Here is a 20665-nt window from a genome sequence, read left to right as displayed (position 1 = left end):
TGAATCTATAGAATAAGTCTATTGAATAATAATATTATGCCATTCAAACGCTACACTCCATTCTGTGATCAGGGTGCCCAAGGTGAGCGAGGACTGGGTGGGTCATCTGGTGCCAAAGGTGCCGATGGTGACCCAGGACGCACTGGAGAGCCAGGTCTTCCAGGGGCACGGGTGAGATAACACACCTCTACCTCTGGTCAGCATTCTCTATCACAGAAGAATATTCCTTTGTGGTGATCATCACGCTCATGTTGATACTAGATGAAAAAGACATGAGAAGTACATGAACAGAACCGCCAAAAAAAGAGTCAACATTTTATTCAAATCCTCCCTTTTCTTTCCTCAGGGTCTGTCGGGTCTTCTCGGCTCCCAGGGTCCTGAGGGACACCAAGGACCAATGGTGTGTGGACATGAGTCAGGAAATATATATATATATATATATATATATATATATATATATACTCCCCTACCTACCTATCTATCCATCTATCCATCTATCCATCTATCCATCTATCCATCTATCCATCCATCTATCTATCTATCTATCTATCTATCTATCTATCTATCTATCTATCTATCTATCTATCTATCTATCTATCTATCTATCTATCTATCTATCTATCTATCTATCTATCTATCTATCTATCTATCTATCTATCTATCTATCTATCTATCTATCTATCTAACTATCTATCTATCTATCTATCTATCTATCTATCTATCTATCTATCTATCTATCTATCTATCTATCTATCTATCTATCTATCTCTATCTCTATCTCTATCTCTATCTCTCTATATAAACTCAGCAAAAAAAGAAATGTCCCCTCACTGTAAACTGCATTTATTTTCAGCAAACTTAACATGTGTAAATAATTTGTATGAACATAACAAGACTCAACAACTGAGACATAAACTGAACAGGTTCCACAGACATGTGACTAACAGAAATGGAATAATGTGTCCCTGAACAAAGGGGGGGTCAAAATCAAAAGTAACAGTCAGTATCTGGTGTGGCCACCAGCTGCATTAAGTACTGCAGTGCATCTCCTCCTCATGGACTGCACCAGATTTGCCAGTTCTTGCTGTGAGATGTTACCCCACTCTTTCACCAAGGCACCTGTAAGTTCCCTGACATTTCTGGGGGGGATGGCCCTAGCACTCACCCTCAGATCCAACAGGTCCCAGACGTGCTCAATGGGATTGAGATCCGGGCTGTGTGCTGGCCATGGCAGAACACTGACATTCCTGTCTTGCACGAAATCACGCACAGAATGAGCAGTAAAGCTGGTGGCATTGTCATGCTGGAGGGTCATGTCAGGATGAGCCTGCAGGAAGGGTACCACATGAGGGAGGAGGATGTCTTCCCTGTAACGCGCAGCATTGAGATTGCCTGCAATGACAACAAGCTCAGTCCGATGATGCTGTGACACATCGCCCCAGACCATGACGGACCCTCCACCTCCAAATTGATCTCGCTCCAGAGTACAGGCCTCGGTGTAACGCTCATTCCTTCGACGATAAACGCAAATCCGACCATCACCCCTGGTGAGACAAAACTGCGACTCATCAGTGAAGAGCACTTTTTGCCAGTTCTTTCTGGTCCAGCGACGGTGGGTTTGTGCCCATAGGCAACGTTGTTGCCGGTGATGTCTGGTGAGGACCTGCCTTATAGCAGGCCTACAAGCCCTCAGTCCAGCCTCTCTCAGCCTTTTGCGGACAGTCTGAGCACTGATGGAGGGATTGTGCGTTTCTGGTGTAACTCGGGCCGTTGTTGTTGCCATCCTGTACCTGTCCCTCAGGTGTGATGTTCGGATGTATCGATCCTATGCAGGTGTTGTTACACGTGGTCTGCCACTGTGAGGACAATCAGCTGACCTGACCTGTCCTGTCTCCCTGTAGTGCTGTCTTAGGCGTCTCACAGTACGGACATTGCAATTGATTGCCCTGGCCAAATCAGTCCTCATGCCTCCTTGCAGCATTCCTAAGGCACGTTCACACAGATGAGCAGGGACCCTGGGCATCTTTCTTTTGGTGTTTTTCAGAGTCAGTAGAAAGGCCTCTTTATTGTCCTAAGTTTTCATAACTGTGACCTTAATTGCCTACCGTCTGTAAACATTTCATACAGCAATTCAAAAATAGGACATTTATGATTGATAATCTTTTGTGGAGAAAAGATTCATTAATTGTATGGTTCATTGAACAAGCATGGGAAACAGTGTTTAAACCCTTTACAATGAAGATCTGTGACGTTATTTGGATTTTTACGAATAATCTTTGAAAGACAAAGTCCTGAAAAAGGGATGTTTCTTTTTTTGCTGAGTTTATATATACTTCCCTGCCTATTTATTTGGACAGTGATGTTAAGACATTTAATTTGGCTCTATACTCCAGCATTTTGGATTTGTTCATCTTTATTTAACTAGGCAAGTCAGTTAAGAACAAATTCTCATTTACAATGACGGCCTACACCGGCCAAACCCTCGCCTAACCCGGACAATTATGCACTGCCCTATGGGACTCCCGATCATGGCCAGTAGTGAAACAGCCCAGGATCAAACCAGGGTCTGTAGTGACGCCTCTAGCACTGAGATGCAGTGCCTTAGACCGCTGCACCACTCGGGAGTCAATTTGAGTTGAAATGTTTTATATGAGGTGATTTCATACATACCGGTATCTGTTTTACCGTTTTGAAATGAATGCACTTTATGTATCTAGTACCCCATTTGAAGGGGTCATAAGTATTTGGACATATTCACTTATAGTGCATTAAATTAGGTCAAAAGTTTAGTATTTGGTCACATATTCCTAGCACGCAATGACTATACAGTCTTGTTGGATGCATTTGCAGTTTGTTTTGGTTGTGTTTCAGATTATGTTATGCCCAATAGAAATTAATGGTAAATAATGTACTGTGTAATTTTGGAGTCTCTTTTACTGTAAATAAGAATAGAATGTTTCTGAACACTACTGCATTAATGTGGATGCTGAATGAATCCTGAATGAATGATGAGTAAGAAAGTTTTAGATGCACAAAGATCAGGCCCCCAAACATCCTAACCTCTCATCATTACAATAGGTCAGCATTTTGGGGGGGGTATGATATTTGTGTGTCTGTAGATTTCTCACTCATCATTATTCATGATTCATTCATGATTATCCGTAATCATGGTAGCATCCACATGAATGTAGAAGTGTTCAGAAACATGAAATACGCAGGGGAGTGTATAATACATGTTTTTATCTATAGACAGGCCAAATGTGAACCTACCTCTGTTTCTGTCTCTCTCTCTCCCCATCCCTCTCTCTCTCAGGGAGGAGGAGGAGAGGATGGGGGACCAGGTCCAGCAGGGTCAGATGGTACCAGAGGTCCAGCTGGAACCATGGGTGTCGTTGGACCAAAAGGCTTTACTGTGAGTAACCAGCACTTTATGGCGATCATGTGTGTGTGTTCCTTTCCCCAATATACAGTAGAACCAGCTCCATTAAACCCATCACATTTAGAATGATGAATGAAATACTGTAGGTGTTTGAATGCGTCTACTATGGACCATACAATGTCAGGAGAGACACTGGAATGCTACTGATATGATATAAGAAGAGGGAAACATTGACATGTTATTGTGATTGTGGATCATTGTTCATTTGTCCTCACAGGGAGACCCTGGTAAGACAGGAGAAGTGGGGACCCCAGGTGTTGCAGGACAGAGGGTAAGTACACTATACTCATCAGGGGTTTAAATATGATGTTGTAGGTGGTGGAACTGCACCTCAAACTGGTTCATTTCCAAATATAAACTGGGTGGTTCGAACCCTGAATGCTGATTGGCTGACAGCCGTGGTATATCAGACTGTATACCACGGGTATGACAAAATATTTATTTTTACTGCTCTAATTACGTTGGTAACCAGTTTATAATAGCAATAAGGCACCTCGGGGGTTTGTGGTATATGGCCAATATACCACGGCTAAGGACTGTATCCAGCACTCCGCCTTGCGCCGTGCCTAAGAACAGCTCTTAGCCGTGGTATATTGGCCATGTACCACACCCTCTCGGGCCTTATTGCTTAAATAAAACATTTTCAGTTTCCATTCTCTGCTTTCTCCCATTGTAAGCTGGTAGAAGCTGGTAGAACTGCTGTAGTACCTCATTGTACACACTGACCACTGAGGACTGTTTCTCATACAGGGGGTTAATGGGAAAGCAGGAGAGATGGGCGCTGGTGGCACTGCTGGTCCAGCAGTAAGTATCTGATTAATATGTTCCAATTAAACGATACATACCAACACAGTTTAAACATTAAATACTGTATGGGGTGATGGTAAGCTTAAACCGTTGCTGGTTTTCCTCTCCATACTTGACTTCTTTTAGGGAGTTGCAGGGAAGAGAGGAGAGCAAGGACCTCCTGGTATGAATGGCTTCCAGGTATGCTGTTTCACATGGGATTTATTGACCTTGTATTTACTAAAATAGAGACTAGTGATAGTACTAATCAGTAAAGGGGAAATGAGAACTCTAATGGTGTGATGTATTTCAGGGTCTACCTGGATCTGCTGGTCCACCTGGAGAGTCTGGGAAACCAGGTGCTGAGGTACGGTATGACATCACGCCCGACTGTGACATACAATAACCTCTATTTACAGTTGGTTTATTTACAGCTTATTTATGTTACATTTCAACAATAGGTTATTTCTTTAGATAATGAACTAAATGTTGTTATGTTGATAGACTCATGACTGGGTATGTATGCCTTTGCCTGCAATGGTCAAACAAAGGCACATATTAACCAGCCATGAGTCTGCCAACATAACGAAACACAGTCCATTCATTATCTACAGTAAGAATCTAGAAATGTAACATGTTTTTGAGTTGAGGTATAGATATACAACACGACTATCAGGTTCATCAACGTTTCAGGGTTATTTAATGCTGCATTTACACAGGAAGCACAATTCTGATCTTTTACCCTATCATTGATAGCAGGTTGGCATTTATTGGGATGACTCATGTTCTGGAGGCAGCTCTGCAGGGTAGTTACTTGCTGGCACAGCCACAAAGTCAGAAAATCTTATTTTAAACCTAACCTTAACCACAATGCTAACCTTTTGCCTAACCCTAACCTTAAATTAAGACAATTTTTGTTTTCATACATTTTTATGATATATCACCAATTTTGACTTTCGATCTGGCCCATAAACGTCAACCTGCTTCTTGGCAAAATTGCTGTTCGGGTTGGTCAAAAGACCAATTAGTGGAAAAATATCAAAATTAGGCTGCCTGTGTAAACAAGTTCTAGTTGATTTGTCGTATGCCCACGATACACATGGTATACACAGTCGAAATGCTTACTTGCAGGTTCCCTCTCGACAATGTGACAACGATAAGAAATAGTAAAAGATAAGAATACAAAAATAATAAGGAAATTAACTCAGTAGAATATAATAAAAATGTAGCATAAGTATAAATACAGGAAGTGTGTCAGGGAAGGGGACTGGACAGTAAGGAAGGTGGAATAGGGGATTGAAACAGCCTGTCTGTTGTGTTGATTAAATGTTTTTGGTATTGTCATTCCCAGGGTATCGCTGGAGAGGGAGGGGCTGCTGGTCTCACAGGGCCAAGGGTAAGCCATCTTAACAGCTGATTTATCTATCCATTTGATGCCCATTTGAATACAACCCGCAATAGGTGAAAAGTAACCCTGCCCCTCTGCAGAGAAAATGCATCTTCCAACTGAAATCATAATCATATTTTTTCAATACAGAAGTACAATGACCTAATACATAACGGAAACCTATCGTGTGGCAAAATGCAGGTTTTTTCCCAATGCGGTTTTGTTTGAGATCAGTCTTTATCTTCACTAGTAAAATAAGGTTTATAACTAGGGCACTGTGTTTTTGTTAATCATGCCACATGACCTGGATTTTAATCGTTATGTAAAGCTTTTTCATCAAACTGTCCCAGTTTTTTAAATGTCAGATGGTCCAGCACCATCTTCAGACAATTGCTTTCATTTTTGGTCTAATTCTAATTTCTGGAAAAAGCTTAAAATCCAGGTCATGTGACATGATAACTAAAACACAAGGCCCTGTTTATAACATACAGTGCTGTAAAGATGTTGTTTGTAGCTGACCAGTGGGTGATTGTATGATTGTATCGTAGGGTGAGCGTGGCATCCCAGGAGAGAGAGGTGATGTGGGAACTAACGGACTACTGGGGCCCAAAGGTATTTCAGGGGGGCCAGGACCAGAGGGACCAAAGGTAAGTACTATAGCACATCCCTTTAAAATATGTATTTATTTATTTGTGTCTTTATTCATTCAGTCATTTAACCAGGTTGTCAAATGATATCTCTTCCACGATGGAGGCCTAATGCAGATTAACAATGTAATGATAACCTCATATATCCATGTTATTTCCCACAAACATGATATGAGAGCTGTTTCTGTGTGTGTTCTTCCCCCAGGGTGGGTCTGGAACTAAAGGAACCGTTGGGGACATAGGAGCTGCAGGCCTGCAGGGGATGCCAGGGGAGAGGGGTGTCCCTGGTTCTCCTGGTCCTAAAGGAGATGTGGTAAGTATCTGTGTTGGAGGGGAAAATATCAACCAAAACTTGGTTAAGTCCACAAAGTACCTCCAGAGTCCAAGACACTAGAAGGAACTACAAGTTGGAACCCTTCAGAGTGGTGTATTCCATTCTATAACTGGGTGGGTGAGGGTTCATTCTGCAGTCCTGTTCTGCTGACCCCTCTTCTCTCCTTAGGGGTCAGTTGGTGAGAAAGGAACCGAGGGTACTGCTGGATACGACGGGCCCGGGGTGAGTTACCTTACACATGCTTGTCTACACATACCTTTCTGAGTCACCTAAATGGATTACAGCAAGGATTTAAGCACAAATAACATCTTAAAATGTCACCCACAACAAAATTCTGTTAGGTTCAAGTTGAGTGATATGTCAAAATGTAGTGACGTCATCATAACCACTTTTAGGCCCTGGGTGGAGTGTAGTGACCTTTTGATGCACATTCTAGTTTCATTGGTTTCACAACCATAGTAAGTTGTTCACAGCAAGTTGTAGTATATTTAAAATCCTGTTTGTTTTTCATTTGAAGGGACTTCCTGGTCCAGTTGGACCAACAGGAGGCATTGGGCTCAATGGTGATAAGGTAAAGCACTCACTCACTCACTCACTCACTCACTCACTCACTCACTCACTCACTCACTCACTCACTCAAATGTATTCATGAAGGCCTCGTTACATCATCAGTTGTCACAAAGTGCTTTAACAGTAACCCTGCTTAAACCCTAAAGGAGCATCCAGCATACAGTCACCAACAGCACTTAGACAGACTAGATGAACATACACTGTTGCAGAGAAACCTATCCATATTAAGGCCTCAGTATCTACCACAGATACCCAGACAATATATTATATTTGTTTGGTTTAGGGAGAGGCCGGCCCTAAAGGCCCCCCTGGACGTCGAGGAGCGAGAGCAGTGGCCGTAAGTACTGCGATTCATTTTGTAAAATTATTGACACAATACTGTAAGTTGTCTTGTGTACAATTGTCCCATAGTAAAAAAAAGACAATTGCAACATACTGTTAATAGTTCTCATATACCTCTGTACTGACCCAACATATACCTCTGTACTGACCCAACATCTGTTATAGGGAGCTTCTGGGGAGCCTGGTCCAACCGGTGCAGTAGGATTCCCTGGGTCTCCTGTGAGTAGCTTTCAAACAATGTGGGGGTCTGTCACGCCCAATAGTGTCAGCTATGACAGGCCCCTGCCCTGTTGTATTGTGTCCCTTGATGCTCTGTTAATTTGTCAACCTTGGCTTGGTGTTGTTACAGGTGTTGTCTGAACAGATTACGCTGCAAACATCCTCCTGTATAATGTGGAATAAACATTTCAGTAATGGTCAAAGTCAATAACCATTTCTATATAACCACATAGTAACTATATCCATGGTGAGACTTGGAAGTCGTTTCGCATGGCGATGAATCTGCCCAGTAATCATGGTCATTGTGTCCGACTCTTCGCAGGGTCCCGATGGGCAACCCGGGGTCAAAGGTGAACCAGGAGAGAGGGGTCAGAAGGGTGAGGCTGGAGCACAGGGACTCCAAGGAACAGCTGGTAAACTTGGTTCCCAGGGTCCAGATGGTGTGACTGGACTAAAGGGGGCCAGAGGAACACAAGGGGCCGCGGTGAGTGAGTCGTACTGAGGGTGACGTATAACAGCTGGAGCATCCATACAAACACTTCACCCTGGTATTTACTGTAGAAATAGACCTGATCATGGCTACTCAGCACAGAGTAGGAATGCTTTTCCAGGGAATTCACTGAATACGTAGTACAGTATGTTGATATTTTCTGATAAGAATTTCAACTGTCATTTTCAGGGTGGGTCTGGTTTCCCAGGATTCCCTGGGGGAGTTGGTCCAGCAGGCTCCATTGTGAGTTAATCCTACTATCGACCAATCAAATCACTTTATACCTATGAGATCACCAATAAATGATTTCATAAACCATAGAACATAGAGCAATATAGTGAAATATGTTATTCCATTACTCACGCTGTCTTTCCTCTCTTCCAGGGTGAGGTAGGGGCGCCTGGAGACATTGGTACCCCAGGGAAGGCAGGTACTCCTGGACTTAGAGGCGAGAATGGAGGCCCTGGGCGTGTAGGAGAGAGAGGGGCCCCGGGCCCAGCAGGTGCCCCAGGAGACAAGGGAGAGCCTGGAGAGGATGGACCAGGGGTAAATATGAGAGAGTAACAGAAGTAAAAGTTTTAGCTGTATCGTTCAAAGTGGTTTACAGAGCGAGACTTCTCTGCCATCCTCCATTACTCTATACTTCTTTTGCTAGACTAGGAAATATCTGAAGTCACCATTGGCCAATGGGATGGTCTTTGTTTCTGACAGGGCCCTGATGGGCCGGCGGGACCAGCAGGCATCTCAGGACAGCGAGGTGTTGTGGGCATACCTGGAGTCAGAGGAGAGAGCGGGATGGTTGGGCCCCCCGGTACTGCTGTACGTATGGAACTCAAGTTCACATTCACCATTCATTTCTATAGCCTTGAGAGTAGTATCACTATACACTGAACAGTATCTGACTGAGTCCCAATCCAAGACTCAGTCAGATATACAGTACACTCATACACTTTCCATTTGTGTCCTGACCAGTGATGTCACACTTATTTACCCAGGGTGCACCCGGAAAATCAGGTGCCCCCGGAACTCGGGGAGGCAAGGGCGCTGTCGGTGCAGTCGGGTTACCAGGGGCAACCGGACCAAGAGGGGACCTTGGTCTTACGGTATGTGTTTTCACTTAATTGACCCATGACTGTTCTGTCTGTGGGTTCAGTGAACACATTTCCAATAAACCAACTGTGGATTAAAACAGTGGGAATGTGGGAATTATAATAGTTCCCCTGAAAAGCAAGTCTTTACTGTAACAGAAGGATACTGTACTATACAGCACAGGTAAACTTAATGCAGCGATCTGTCTTTACAGGGTAATGCTGGGTCTGATGGGGTACCTGGCAAGGATGGACTTATAGGAGCCAGGGTAAGACACAGCTACAGATGGACAAGAAACTTTATGGAAATGTAGGATCAAACCATTTCACCAGAAAATGTCTCTCTGTCTGTCTGTCTGTCTGTCTGTCTGTCTGTCTGTCTGTCTGTCTGTCTGTCTGTCTGTCTGTCTGTCTGTCTGTCTGTCTGTCTGTCTGTCTGTCTGTCTGTCTGTCTGTCTGTAGGGAGATAGAGGGAATCCTGGTCCTGAAGGTCTTGCTGGAACTCCGGGGCTTCATGGCTCTGTTGGGCCAGTCGGCACCTCTGGTGTCCCTGGGAAGAGAGGAGACAATGTGAGTAATCTGGACATTGCCACAATGCCATCGCATAGTTTTGCCACACCAACGTTCAGAGCCTTCTAGCCTTGAGACATGACTGTAGACCCTTATTGCGTTAGAGGTCATAGGAGTCTACAGTGTTTGAGGTCAAAACCCAGTACGAAAATGTATGCACTCACTACTGTAACTAACTACTGGCTTCTCTGGATGAGTCTGCTAAATGACTAAATGTAAAAATGTAATGTTTCAGGGTTAAGAGCTGTCATGCTCTGAGTAGATGTGACAAAGTTGGTAGTAGTAAACTCATTTCAGGTTGTTTGATTTGATTTCCCTTGACATAGTTTTTTTGTTTTTCAACACTAGGGTGCTAGAGGGCCTCCAGGACCCCAGGGACAATCAGGGATCCGGGGGACGCTGGTAAGAACACCTCTCTTACATTTCCTATGAAGTAAGTACACTACTAGTGGTAGTAGTATGCCTGTTGATGAAGTAGAGTACACTACTAGTGGTAGTAGTATGCCTGTTGGTGAAGTAGAGTACACTACTAGTGGTAGTAGTATGCCTGTTGATGAAGTAGAGTACACTACTAGTGGTAGTAGTATGCCTGTTGATGAAGTAGAGTACACTACTAGTGGTAGTAGTATGGCTGTTGATGAAGTAGAGTACACTACTAGTGGTAGTAGTATGTCTGTTGATGAAGTAGAGTACACTACTAGTGGTAGTAGTATGCCTGTTGATGAAGTAGAGTACACTACTAGTGGTAGTAGTATGTCTGTTGATGAAGTAGAGTACACTACTATTGGTAGTAGTATGCCTGTTGATGAAGTAGAGTACACTACTAGTGGTAGTAGTATGCCTGTTGATGAAGTAGAGTACACTACTAGTGGTAGTAGTATGTCTGTTGATGAAGTAGAGTACACTACTAGTGGTAGTAGTATGCCTGTTGATGAAGTAGAGTACACTACTAGTGGTAGTAGTATGCCTGTTGATAAAGTAGAGTACACTACTAGTGGTAGTAGTATGCCTGTTGGTGAAGTAGAGTACACTACTAGTGGTAGTAGTATGCCTGTTGATGAAGTAGAGTACACTACTAGTGGTAGTAGTATGCCTGTTGATGAAGTAGAGTACACTACTAGTGGTAGTAGTATGCCTGTTGATGAAGTAGAGTACACTACTAGTGGTAGTAGTATGCCTGTTGATGAAGTAGAGTACACTACTAGTGGTAGTAGTATGCCTGTTGATGAAGTAGAGTACACTACTAGTGGTAGTAGTATGCCTGTTGATGAAGTAGAGTACACTACTAGTGGTAGTAGTATACCTGTTGATGAAGTAGAGTACACTACTAGTGGTAGTAGTATGCCTGTTGATGAAGTAGAGTACACTACTAGTGGTAGTAGTATGCCTGTTGATGAAGTAGAGTACACTACTAGTGGTAGTAGTATGCCTGTTGATGAAGTAGAGTACACTACTAGTGGTAGTAGTATGCCTGTTGATAAAGTAGAGTACACTACTAGTGGTAGTAGTATGCCTGTTAGTGAAGTAGAGTACACTACTAGTGGTAGTAGTATGCCTGTTGATGAAGTAGAGTACACTACTAGTGGTAGTAGTATGCCTGTTGATGAAGTAGAGTACACTACTAGTGGTAGTAGTATGCCTGTTGATAAAGTAGAGTACACTACTAGTGGTAGTAGTATGTCTGTTGATGAAGTAGAGTACACTACTAGTGGTAGTAGTATGCCTGTTGATGAAGTAGAGTACACTACTAGTGGTAGTAGTATGCCTGTTGATGAAGTAGAGTACACTACTAGTGGTAGTAGTATGCCTGTTGGTGAAGTAGAGTACACTACTAGTGGTAGTAGTATGCCTGTTGATGAAGTAGAGTACACTACTAGTGGTAGTAGTATACCTGTTGATGAAGTAGAGTACACTACTAGTGGTAGTAGTATGCCTGTTGATGAAGTAGAGTACACTACTAGTGGTAGTAGTATGCCTGTTGATGAAGTAGAGTACACTACTAGTGGTAGTAGTATACCTGTTGATGAAGTAGAGTACACTACTAGTGGTAGTAGTATACCTGTTGATGAAGTAGAGTACACTACTAGTGGTAGTAGTATGCCTGTTGATGAAGTAGAGTACACTACTAGTGGTAGTAGTATGCCTGTTGATGAAGTAGAGTACACTACTGGTGGTAGTAGTATACCTGTTGATGAAGTAGAGTACACTACTAGTGGTAGTAGTATACCTGTTGATGAAGTAGAGTACACTACTAGTGGTAGTAGTATGCCTGTTGATGAAGTAGAGTACACTACTAGTGGTAGTAGTATGCCTGTTGATGAAGTAGAGTACATACTACTAGTGGTAGTAGTATTCCTGTTGATTAGTACATACTGTATAAACTAGTGATATGCAAAATCTGTTTACTTTTTCCCCAAACCAATATTGGTATCATATCGGTTTGAATGAATAGCATGGAAACAGTTGAGTAACATTGCACTTCCATGGCTTTGAAAAGTTCAGACAGCTGCTTGCTGATTGCCCATTGGGTCAGGTGTGAATGCCTGTGGTCCTAACCTACCCAACCAGTTCAAATACAATGGGAAGCCCGTTCCAAGTTTTAATGTCGCATGCAGTGAAAAGCCTGTCTTGCAAACTCAAAACCCAACAGCGCAATAATCGATAACAATGTATTACTAGGAAGAAAAAAAATCAAGAAATAAGAATAAGAAATATGATATACACAATAAAGTAAGTAAGCACACTATACTGTATACAGGAAATATTTAAAAAGTCAGTTCCAATACCATATTTACATGTGCAGGGATACTGGAGTGATGGAGGTAGATATGTATAGGGGTAAGATGACTAGGCAACAGGATATAAGTTGAACAGAGTAGCGGCAGTTTGCATGTGAGTAGGTGTGTAGAGTCAGTATAAATGTATGTGCATATTATGTGTGAGTGTGCAGATGATGGAGTGAGTGTTTGTGTGTGTGTGTTGGAGTGACAGTGAGTGTGTAGGTCCCTGTGAGTGTGCAAATATTTAAATAAAAGGTCAATAAAGATACAGAGTTAACTCAGATTGTCTGTGTAGCTATTTTGTTAGCTGTTGATCAGTCGTATTGCTTGGGGATAGAAGCTGTTCAAGAGCCTGTTGGTTTCAGACTTGATGCACCGGTGTCTCTTGCCGTGCGGCAGCAGAGAAGTAGTAGCCATAGTAGTAGCCATAGTCTATGGCTTGGGGGGTTGGAGTCTTTGACGACTCTATCGCCCATCAACAGGCAGTGAAGTATACTGAAGAGCCTGTGAGAGGGTTCTGTGTCTACAGAACCGATATCACGATATGCCCTGCTCATATCGATATCAATATCAAACGATATCGAAATCACATTGAATTCTCAATATTGGTGTCTAGCACTAACATGAACCTTTGCTACTGACACAGGAAGCTGTATCTATTGACAGACCAGTAAACCCATGTTGAATTAGTCTCAGTGAGTGTTGATCTGGATAAATCTGCTCACAGTCATTTACAGCAAATGTTCATGTCTTTTTTTTAATCCTAGGGGCCTCAAGGGCCACAGGGAGACAGGGGAGCCAAAGGAGACCAAGGAGAGAGAGGGCAGAAAGGCCACAGAGGCTTCACTGGATTGCAAGGCTTACCTGGGACAACTGTGAGTAAAAACTGACCAAGCACTATCAAAAGGCATAATCTGTAATTTAATTTATGGAAAATCATATTAACTTGGCAAAATCAATGAAATGCTTTTATTATTAATTATGTCAGCCAATAACAGGCTAACCAATGGCCTTCTGTTTGTAGGGACAATCTGGGGATGTTGGAGCTCGAGGAATTGTAGGACCTACTGGACATAGAGTAAGTACACTGAATAAGCTGTCAATGCCTCAGTATAATGGTCAATTTGTGTGTGCTGTTTGTTTCCCTTTATAAATCCCATTGTGTTTCTCATCAGGGGCCCCCTGGTGTGGTTGGCCCCGCAGGAGGTGATGGACAAATCGGGCTGACCGGGCCCATGGGCTCCCCTGGATCAAGAGGAACCAGTGGAGACATCGGACCTCAGGTGAGATGTTAGAGACTAGTGGTTCTGTTGTCATTATGCTGGTTGGATCCGCTATGACTTTCAAATGGATGTCAGAACAAACCAGGCTATGGATGTTGATAAATTGCTTCTCCAATAGAATTGCTTGTTAGATTAAGCATGAAAATAAGTCATACCTGTGACACATTCAGTGTTTCTAATGCAAAAAAAGCCAACAAGCAGACATGGCATATCAAAGGACAGTAACATACCTGTTTCTTGACTTCTCTCCTCTTTCCCAGGGGCCTCCTGGGGATGCTGGTCCCCCTGGTCCCCCAGGGACCCCTGGCCCTCCCACTGCTGGGGCTGATATGTTCGGCTTCAGCAGCTCCTTCGACTATGACTACGGCGAGGACCAGGATGGACCACCTCCACCCCCAGAGTTTAACGGGGATGAATCAGCCCCCCCTCAACCCCCTCCAGAGTCCAACTGGGACGACTCCGGCCCCCATCCCCCTCCAGAGTTCAACGAGGATGAGGCGCGTCCCAATAATGCCTCGACCGTCCTCGGGGCAGACCAGGGCATCCAGACCACGCTGAAGAGCCTCAGTGGAAACCTGCAGAACATGAAGTGCCCCGATGGCAGCCAGGCCAACCCCGCCAAAACCTGCCAGGACATCAAGCAGTGCCACCCCCTTAAAAAGACCGGTAGGTCCACTTTTCACCACAGACTGTGTCTTCTTCTCTAGTTTTTAACTGCTCAAAAGACCAGTAGGTCCACTTTTCACCACAGACTGTGTCTTCTTCTCTAGTTTTTAACTGCTCAAAAGACCAGTAGGTCCACTTTTCACCACAGACTGTGTCTTCTTCTCTTGTTTTTAACTGCTCAAAAGACCAGTAGGTCCACTTCTCACCACAGACAGTGTCTTCTCCTCTTGTTTTTAACTGCTTTTTGTCTTACCTATTCTTTACTCAAGCTTTTGATTTGCTGCGACATAGTTAGGGTGTTATAGATGAATTAATGGATGGATGTACTCGTTAGGTGATATTAACTTTATTGACAAGTGGAGTCCGTGTGTCTAATAGATGATGAGGTAGCTGATATGCATCTACTGTATGATCTGATACTTGGTCTTTCCATGTCCAGGAGACTATTGGCTGGACCCCAACCAGGGCAGTACCAAGGATGTTATCAAGGTGTTCTGCAACATGGAGACTGGTGAGACCTGCATCTCAGCCCACCCCATCTCAGCCAGCATCCCTCGCAAAACATGGTGGACCAAATCTACTCCCACTGCCAGCAAACCTGTCTGGTTTGGAGCAAATATGAATGGAGGAACTAAAGTGAGTATATAAAATATACCCGATGTCTATTCAATGAACGCAGGTAGTATATAGATGATAGCTTTACACTGTGGATACCTCTAAAGAAGCCAACTATTTCTATGATTAGACCAGCTACCATGCTGTAGAATAAATTCACCAAGCACAATACTGCTTTAAAAACATACATCCTCTGCTGCCTTGATTATATAGCAATTGAAGACTTCTTTCTGTCAGAAAAATAGCTGGAGATGTTTGTGAAAAACTGTTACACCTCCAGGTGTATTTTTCTAACATTGATGTAAAAACTGAAATGCTGATTAATGTACAATAGTGTCCCTGTGAAATACTTTTTTTCAATAAACTTCTGATTCCAGTTTAGCTACGGCAACAAGGAGGAGCTGCCCAACGCCGTAACCATTCAGATGAGGCTGATCCGCCTGCTTTCTAAGGAGGGTGTCCAGAATGTCACCTACCACTGCAAGAACAGTGTGGCCGTGAATGACGGAGCCACAGGCAACCTGAAGAAGGCTCTGATACTCAAGGGCTCCAACGGACAGGAGGTCAAGGTTCAGGGCAACTCCCACCTCAGATACACTGTCCTGGAGGATGGCTGCTCCGTAAGTCACCTAACTACCTACCTACAGTACCTACCTATACCTACTTCTACCTACAGTACAGTATACCTACCTACCTATGCCTACCTACCTATACCTACAGTACAGTATACCTACCTACCAACCTATGCCTACCTACCTATACCTGCCTACCTACCTACAGTATACCTAGCTACATGCTTACCTACCTAACTACACCTACTTCTACCTACAATATACCTGCCTACCTAACTACACCTACACTACCGGTCAAAAGTTTTAGAACACCTACTCCTTCAAGGATTTTTCTTTATTTTTAGAATAATAGTGAAGACATCAAAACTATGAAATAACACATATGGAATCATGTAGTAACCAAAAAAGTGTTAAATAGCCACCCTTTGCCTTGATGACAGCGTTGCACACTCTTGGCATTCTCTTAACCAGCTTCATGAGGTAGTCACCTGGAATGCATTTCAATTAACAGGTGTGCCATGTTAAAAGTTCATTTGTGGAATTTCTTTCCTTCTTAATGCGTTTGAGCCAATCAGTTGTGTTGTGACAAGGTAGGGGGTAGGGTTGATTCATGAGGACCGCCACAGGAAAGGAAGACCCAGAGTTAGGGGTATAAACAGAACATAGCCCTATTTGGTAAAAGACCAAGTCCATATTATGGCAAGAACAGCTCAAATAAGCAAAGAGAAATGACAGTCCATCATTACTTTAAGACATGAATGTCAGACAATACGAAAAATAACAAAAACTTTGAATCTTTTTTTAAGTGCAGACGCAAAAACTGTCACGATTGTCGTAAGGAGAGGACCAAAATGCAGCAGGGAAGTGTATACTCATCTTCTTTATTACGGACAAAGAAGGGAAAAACCAAAATAAACACGTATACAAAAACACAAACGAACTAGACAGTCTTGTCATGCACACACAGCAAAACAAGAAACAATCTCCCACAAACACTAAACCAAACACATACCCATATATATAGGACTCTCAATCAGAGGCAACTAGAAAACACCTGCCTCCAATTGAGAGTCCAACCCCAATTAACTAGACATAGATATACAACTAACCAGAAAGAACATAGAAATACTAACACAGAACATAACCCGGAACTAACTAACCAAACACCCTACTAAATAAACCACCACCCCGAACCACATAAACAAAATACCCTCTGCCACGTCCTGACCAAACTACAATTACAAATAATCCCTAATACTGGTCAGGATGTGACAAAATCTATCAAGCACTATGATGAAACTGGCTCTCATGAGGATTGCCACAGGAATGGAAGACCCAGAGTTACCTCTGCTGCAGAGCATAAGTTCATTAGATTTACCAACCACAGAAATTGCAGCCCAAATAAATGCTTCACAGGGTTCAAGTAACAGACCCATCTCAACATCAACTGTTCAGAAGAGACTGTGTGAATCAGGCCTTCATGGTCAAATTGCTGCAAAGAAACCACTACTAAAGGACACCAATAATAAGAAGAGACTTGCTTGGTCCAAGAAACACGAGCAATGGACATTAGACCGGTGGAAACTTGTCTTTTGGTTTGGAGTGCAAATTGGAGATTTTTGGTTCCAACCGCCGTGTCTTTGTGAGATGCGGTGTGGGGGAACGGATCTCCGCATGTGTATTTCCCACCATAAAGCATGGAGGAGGAGGTGTTATGGTGTGGGGGTGCTTTTCTGGTGACACTGTCTGTGATTTATTTAGAATTCAAGGCACACCTAACCACCTACCTAGCTACCTACCTACTTCTACCTACCTACCTACCTACCTACCTACTTCTACCTGCAGTATACCTACCTACCTATAGCTACCTACCTACTTCTACCTGCAGTATACCTACCTATAGCTACCTACCTATAGTATACCTACCTACCTACTTCTACCTGCAGTATACCTACCTACCTATAGCTACCTACCTACTTCTACCTATAGTATACCTACCTATAGCTACCTACCTATAGTATACCTACCTACCTATAGCTACCTACCTATAGTATACCTACCTACCTACTTCTACCTGCAGTATACCTACTCACCTACCTGCAGTATACCTACCTACCTACCTACCTGCAGTATACCTACCTACCTACCTACCTGCAGTATACCTACCTACCTACCTACCTACCTACCTACCTATAGCTACCTACCTACCTGCAGTATACCTACCTACCTATAGCTACCTACCTACCTGCAGTATACCTACCTACCTATAGCTACCTACCTATAGCTACCTACCTATAGCTACCTACCTATAGCTACCTACCTATAGCTACCTACCTATAGTATACCTACCTACCTATAGCTACCTACCTATAGTATACCTACCTACGTATACCTACCTACCTATACATACCTACCTATAGTATACCTACCTACCTATACATACTTCTACCTTTACCTACATCTACGAAAAGTATGTGGACACCTGCTCGTCAAACATATCATTCCAAAATCATGGGCATTAATATGGAGTTGGTCCCCCCTTTGCTGCTATAACAGCCTCCACTCTTTTGGGAAGGCTTTCCACTATGTTGGAACATTGCTGCGGGGACTTGCTTCCATTCAGCCACAAGAGCATTATTGAGGTTGGGCGCTGGTGTTGGGCAATTAGGCCTGGCTCGCAGTCGACATTCCAATTCATCCCAAAGGTGTTTGATGGGGTTGAGGTCAGGGTTCTGTGCAGGCCAGTCAGATTCTTCCACACCGATCTCGACAAATAATTTCTGTATGGACCTTGCTTTGTGCATGGGGTCATTGTCATGCTGAAACAGGAAAGGGCCTTCCCCAAACTATTGCCAAAAAGTTGTAAGCACAGAATTGTCTAGAATGTCTGTGTATGCTATCGCGTTAAGATTTCCCTTCACTGGAACTAAAGGGCCTAGCCCAAACCATGAAAAACAACCCTAGACCATTATTTTTCCTCCACCAAACTTTACAGTTGGTATTATGCATTGGGGCAGGTAGTGCTCTCCTGGCATCCGCCAAACCCAGATTCGTCCGTCGGACTGAAAGATGGCAATGCGTGATTCATCACTCCAGAGAACGTGTTTCCACTGCTCCAGAGTCCAATGGCGGTGAGCTTTACACTACTCCAGCCGACGCTTGTCATTGCGCATGGTAATCTTAGGCTTATGTGCGGCTGCTAGGCCATGGAAACCCACTTCATGAAGCTGCCGAAAAAACAGTTTTTGGCCTGATATTGCTTTCAGAGGCAGTTTGAGTGTTGCAACCGAGGACAGAAGATTTTTACGAGCTACGCGCTTCAGCACTCGGCGGTCCGAGTGTGAGTTTGTTTGGCCTACCACTTCATGGCTGAGCCGTTGTTGCTCCTAGACGTTTTCACTTCACAATAACAGCACTTAAAGTTGACCGGGGCAGCTCTATCAAGGCAGAAATTGGACGAACTGACTTGTCGGAAAGGTGGTGTCACATTGAAAGTCACTAAGCTCTTCAGTAAGTCCATTCTACTGCCAATGTTTACTTATGGAGATTGCATGGCTGTGTCCTTGATTTTATACACCTGTCAGCAATGGGTTTGGCTGAAATAGCCAAATCCACAAATTTGAAGGGGTGTCCACATACTTCTGTATATAGTGTACCTACCTACTTACTATGACTTTTGCGGTGGCCCTATTACCGCCACACCGGCAGTCATGACAGCAGTAAAATTCAGCTTGACAGTTGAGTCATGGTAATATCTTCTTATGCACTCTGGACATGCATTAGGAGTACCCAACTCGCTAACTATCATCAGTTCGCTAATGGCCTGGTACTCAGGGCTCTATTGTCCCTCCATAAGGTCCTAATGGTCTGGTACTCAGGGCTCTATAGTCCCTCCATAGGGTCCTAATGGTCTGATACTCAGGGCTCTATTGTCCCTCCATAAGGTCCTAATGGTCTGGTACTCAGGGCTCTATAGTCCCTCCATAGGGTCCTAATGGTCTGGTACTCAGGGCTCTATTGTCCCTCCATCAGGTCCTAGTGGTCTGGTACTCAGGGCTCTATTGTCCCTCAATCAGGTCCTAATGGTCTGGTACTCAGGGCTCTATTGTCCCTCAATCAGGTCCTAATGGTCTGGTACTCAGGGCTCTATTGTCCCTCCTTCAGGTCCTAATGGTCTGGTACTCAGGGCTCTATTGTTCCTCAATCAGGTCCTAATGGTCTGGTACTCAGGGCTCTATTGTCCCTCCTTCAGGTCCTAATGGTCTGGTACTCAGGGCTCTATTGTCCTTCCATCAGGTCCTAATGGTCTGGTACTCAGGGCTCTATTGTCCCTCCTTCAGGTCCTAATGGTCTGGTACTGTCCCTCCATCAGGTCCTAATGGTCTGGTACTCAGGGCTCTATTGTCCCTCTTCAGGTCCTAATGGCCTGGTACTCAGGGCTCTATTGTCCCTCCACAAGGTCCTAATGGTCTAGTACTCAGGGCTCTATTGTCCCTCCATCAGGACCTAATGGCCTGGTACTCAGGGCTCTATTGTCCCTCCATCAGGTCCTAATGGTCTGGTACTCAGGGCTCTATTGTCCCTCCATCAGGTCCTAATGGTCTGATACTCAGGGCTCTATTGTCCCTCCATCAGGTCCTAATGGTCTGATACTCAGGGCTCTATTGTCCCTCCATCAGGTCCTAATGGTCTGATACTCAGGGCTCTATTGTCCCTCCATCAGGTCCTAATGGTCTGATACTCAGGGCTCTATTGTCCCTCCAACCACTCTGACATCAATGCAAATGCAATCGAAAATCACATTCAAAAAATATAAAAACAGTATGTGCTTTTAAAAACTCAACTCATGGTGATTGAAAAAATGTTATGACCGCCAC

The 20665-nt window shown here is 43.6% G+C and overlaps 1 protein-coding gene across 2 annotated transcripts in view; it reads left to right on the top strand.

Annotated features, from left to right (window-relative positions):
• The window catches only part of LOC115185811 (collagen alpha-2(V) chain), a 41706-nt gene that overhangs the window by 19627 nt on the left and 1414 nt on the right, over positions 1 to 20665 (top strand). For both annotated transcript variants that reach the window (XM_029745825.1, XM_029745826.1), the window contains 28 exons: positions 73 to 171; positions 347 to 400; positions 3314 to 3412; positions 3657 to 3710; positions 4190 to 4243; positions 4373 to 4426; positions 4539 to 4592; positions 5577 to 5621; positions 6161 to 6259; positions 6465 to 6572; positions 6762 to 6815; positions 7111 to 7164; positions 7447 to 7500; positions 7671 to 7724; positions 8047 to 8208; positions 8404 to 8457; positions 8599 to 8760; positions 8926 to 9033; positions 9210 to 9317; positions 9518 to 9571; positions 9765 to 9872; positions 10221 to 10274; positions 13420 to 13527; positions 13677 to 13730; positions 13828 to 13935; positions 14196 to 14601; positions 15041 to 15237; positions 15594 to 15836. In XM_029745825.1, the coding sequence (XP_029601685.1) occupies positions 73 to 171; positions 347 to 400; positions 3314 to 3412; positions 3657 to 3710; positions 4190 to 4243; positions 4373 to 4426; positions 4539 to 4592; positions 5577 to 5621; positions 6161 to 6259; positions 6465 to 6572; positions 6762 to 6815; positions 7111 to 7164; positions 7447 to 7500; positions 7671 to 7724; positions 8047 to 8208; positions 8404 to 8457; positions 8599 to 8760; positions 8926 to 9033; positions 9210 to 9317; positions 9518 to 9571; positions 9765 to 9872; positions 10221 to 10274; positions 13420 to 13527; positions 13677 to 13730; positions 13828 to 13935; positions 14196 to 14601; positions 15041 to 15237; positions 15594 to 15836 (2862 nt within the window). The remainder of the gene's footprint in view (positions 1 to 72; positions 172 to 346; positions 401 to 3313; positions 3413 to 3656; positions 3711 to 4189; positions 4244 to 4372; positions 4427 to 4538; positions 4593 to 5576; positions 5622 to 6160; positions 6260 to 6464; positions 6573 to 6761; positions 6816 to 7110; positions 7165 to 7446; positions 7501 to 7670; positions 7725 to 8046; positions 8209 to 8403; positions 8458 to 8598; positions 8761 to 8925; positions 9034 to 9209; positions 9318 to 9517; positions 9572 to 9764; positions 9873 to 10220; positions 10275 to 13419; positions 13528 to 13676; positions 13731 to 13827; positions 13936 to 14195; positions 14602 to 15040; positions 15238 to 15593; positions 15837 to 20665) is intronic.

The sequence above is a fragment of the Salmo trutta genome, unplaced genomic scaffold (genome assembly GCF_901001165.1).
Source record: "Salmo trutta unplaced genomic scaffold, fSalTru1.1, whole genome shotgun sequence".
NCBI classification, from domain to species: domain Eukaryota; kingdom Metazoa; phylum Chordata; class Actinopteri; order Salmoniformes; family Salmonidae; genus Salmo; species Salmo trutta.
The sequence above is the reverse complement of the archived record's forward strand: the minus strand, read 5'-3'. Positions and strand labels throughout refer to the sequence as shown.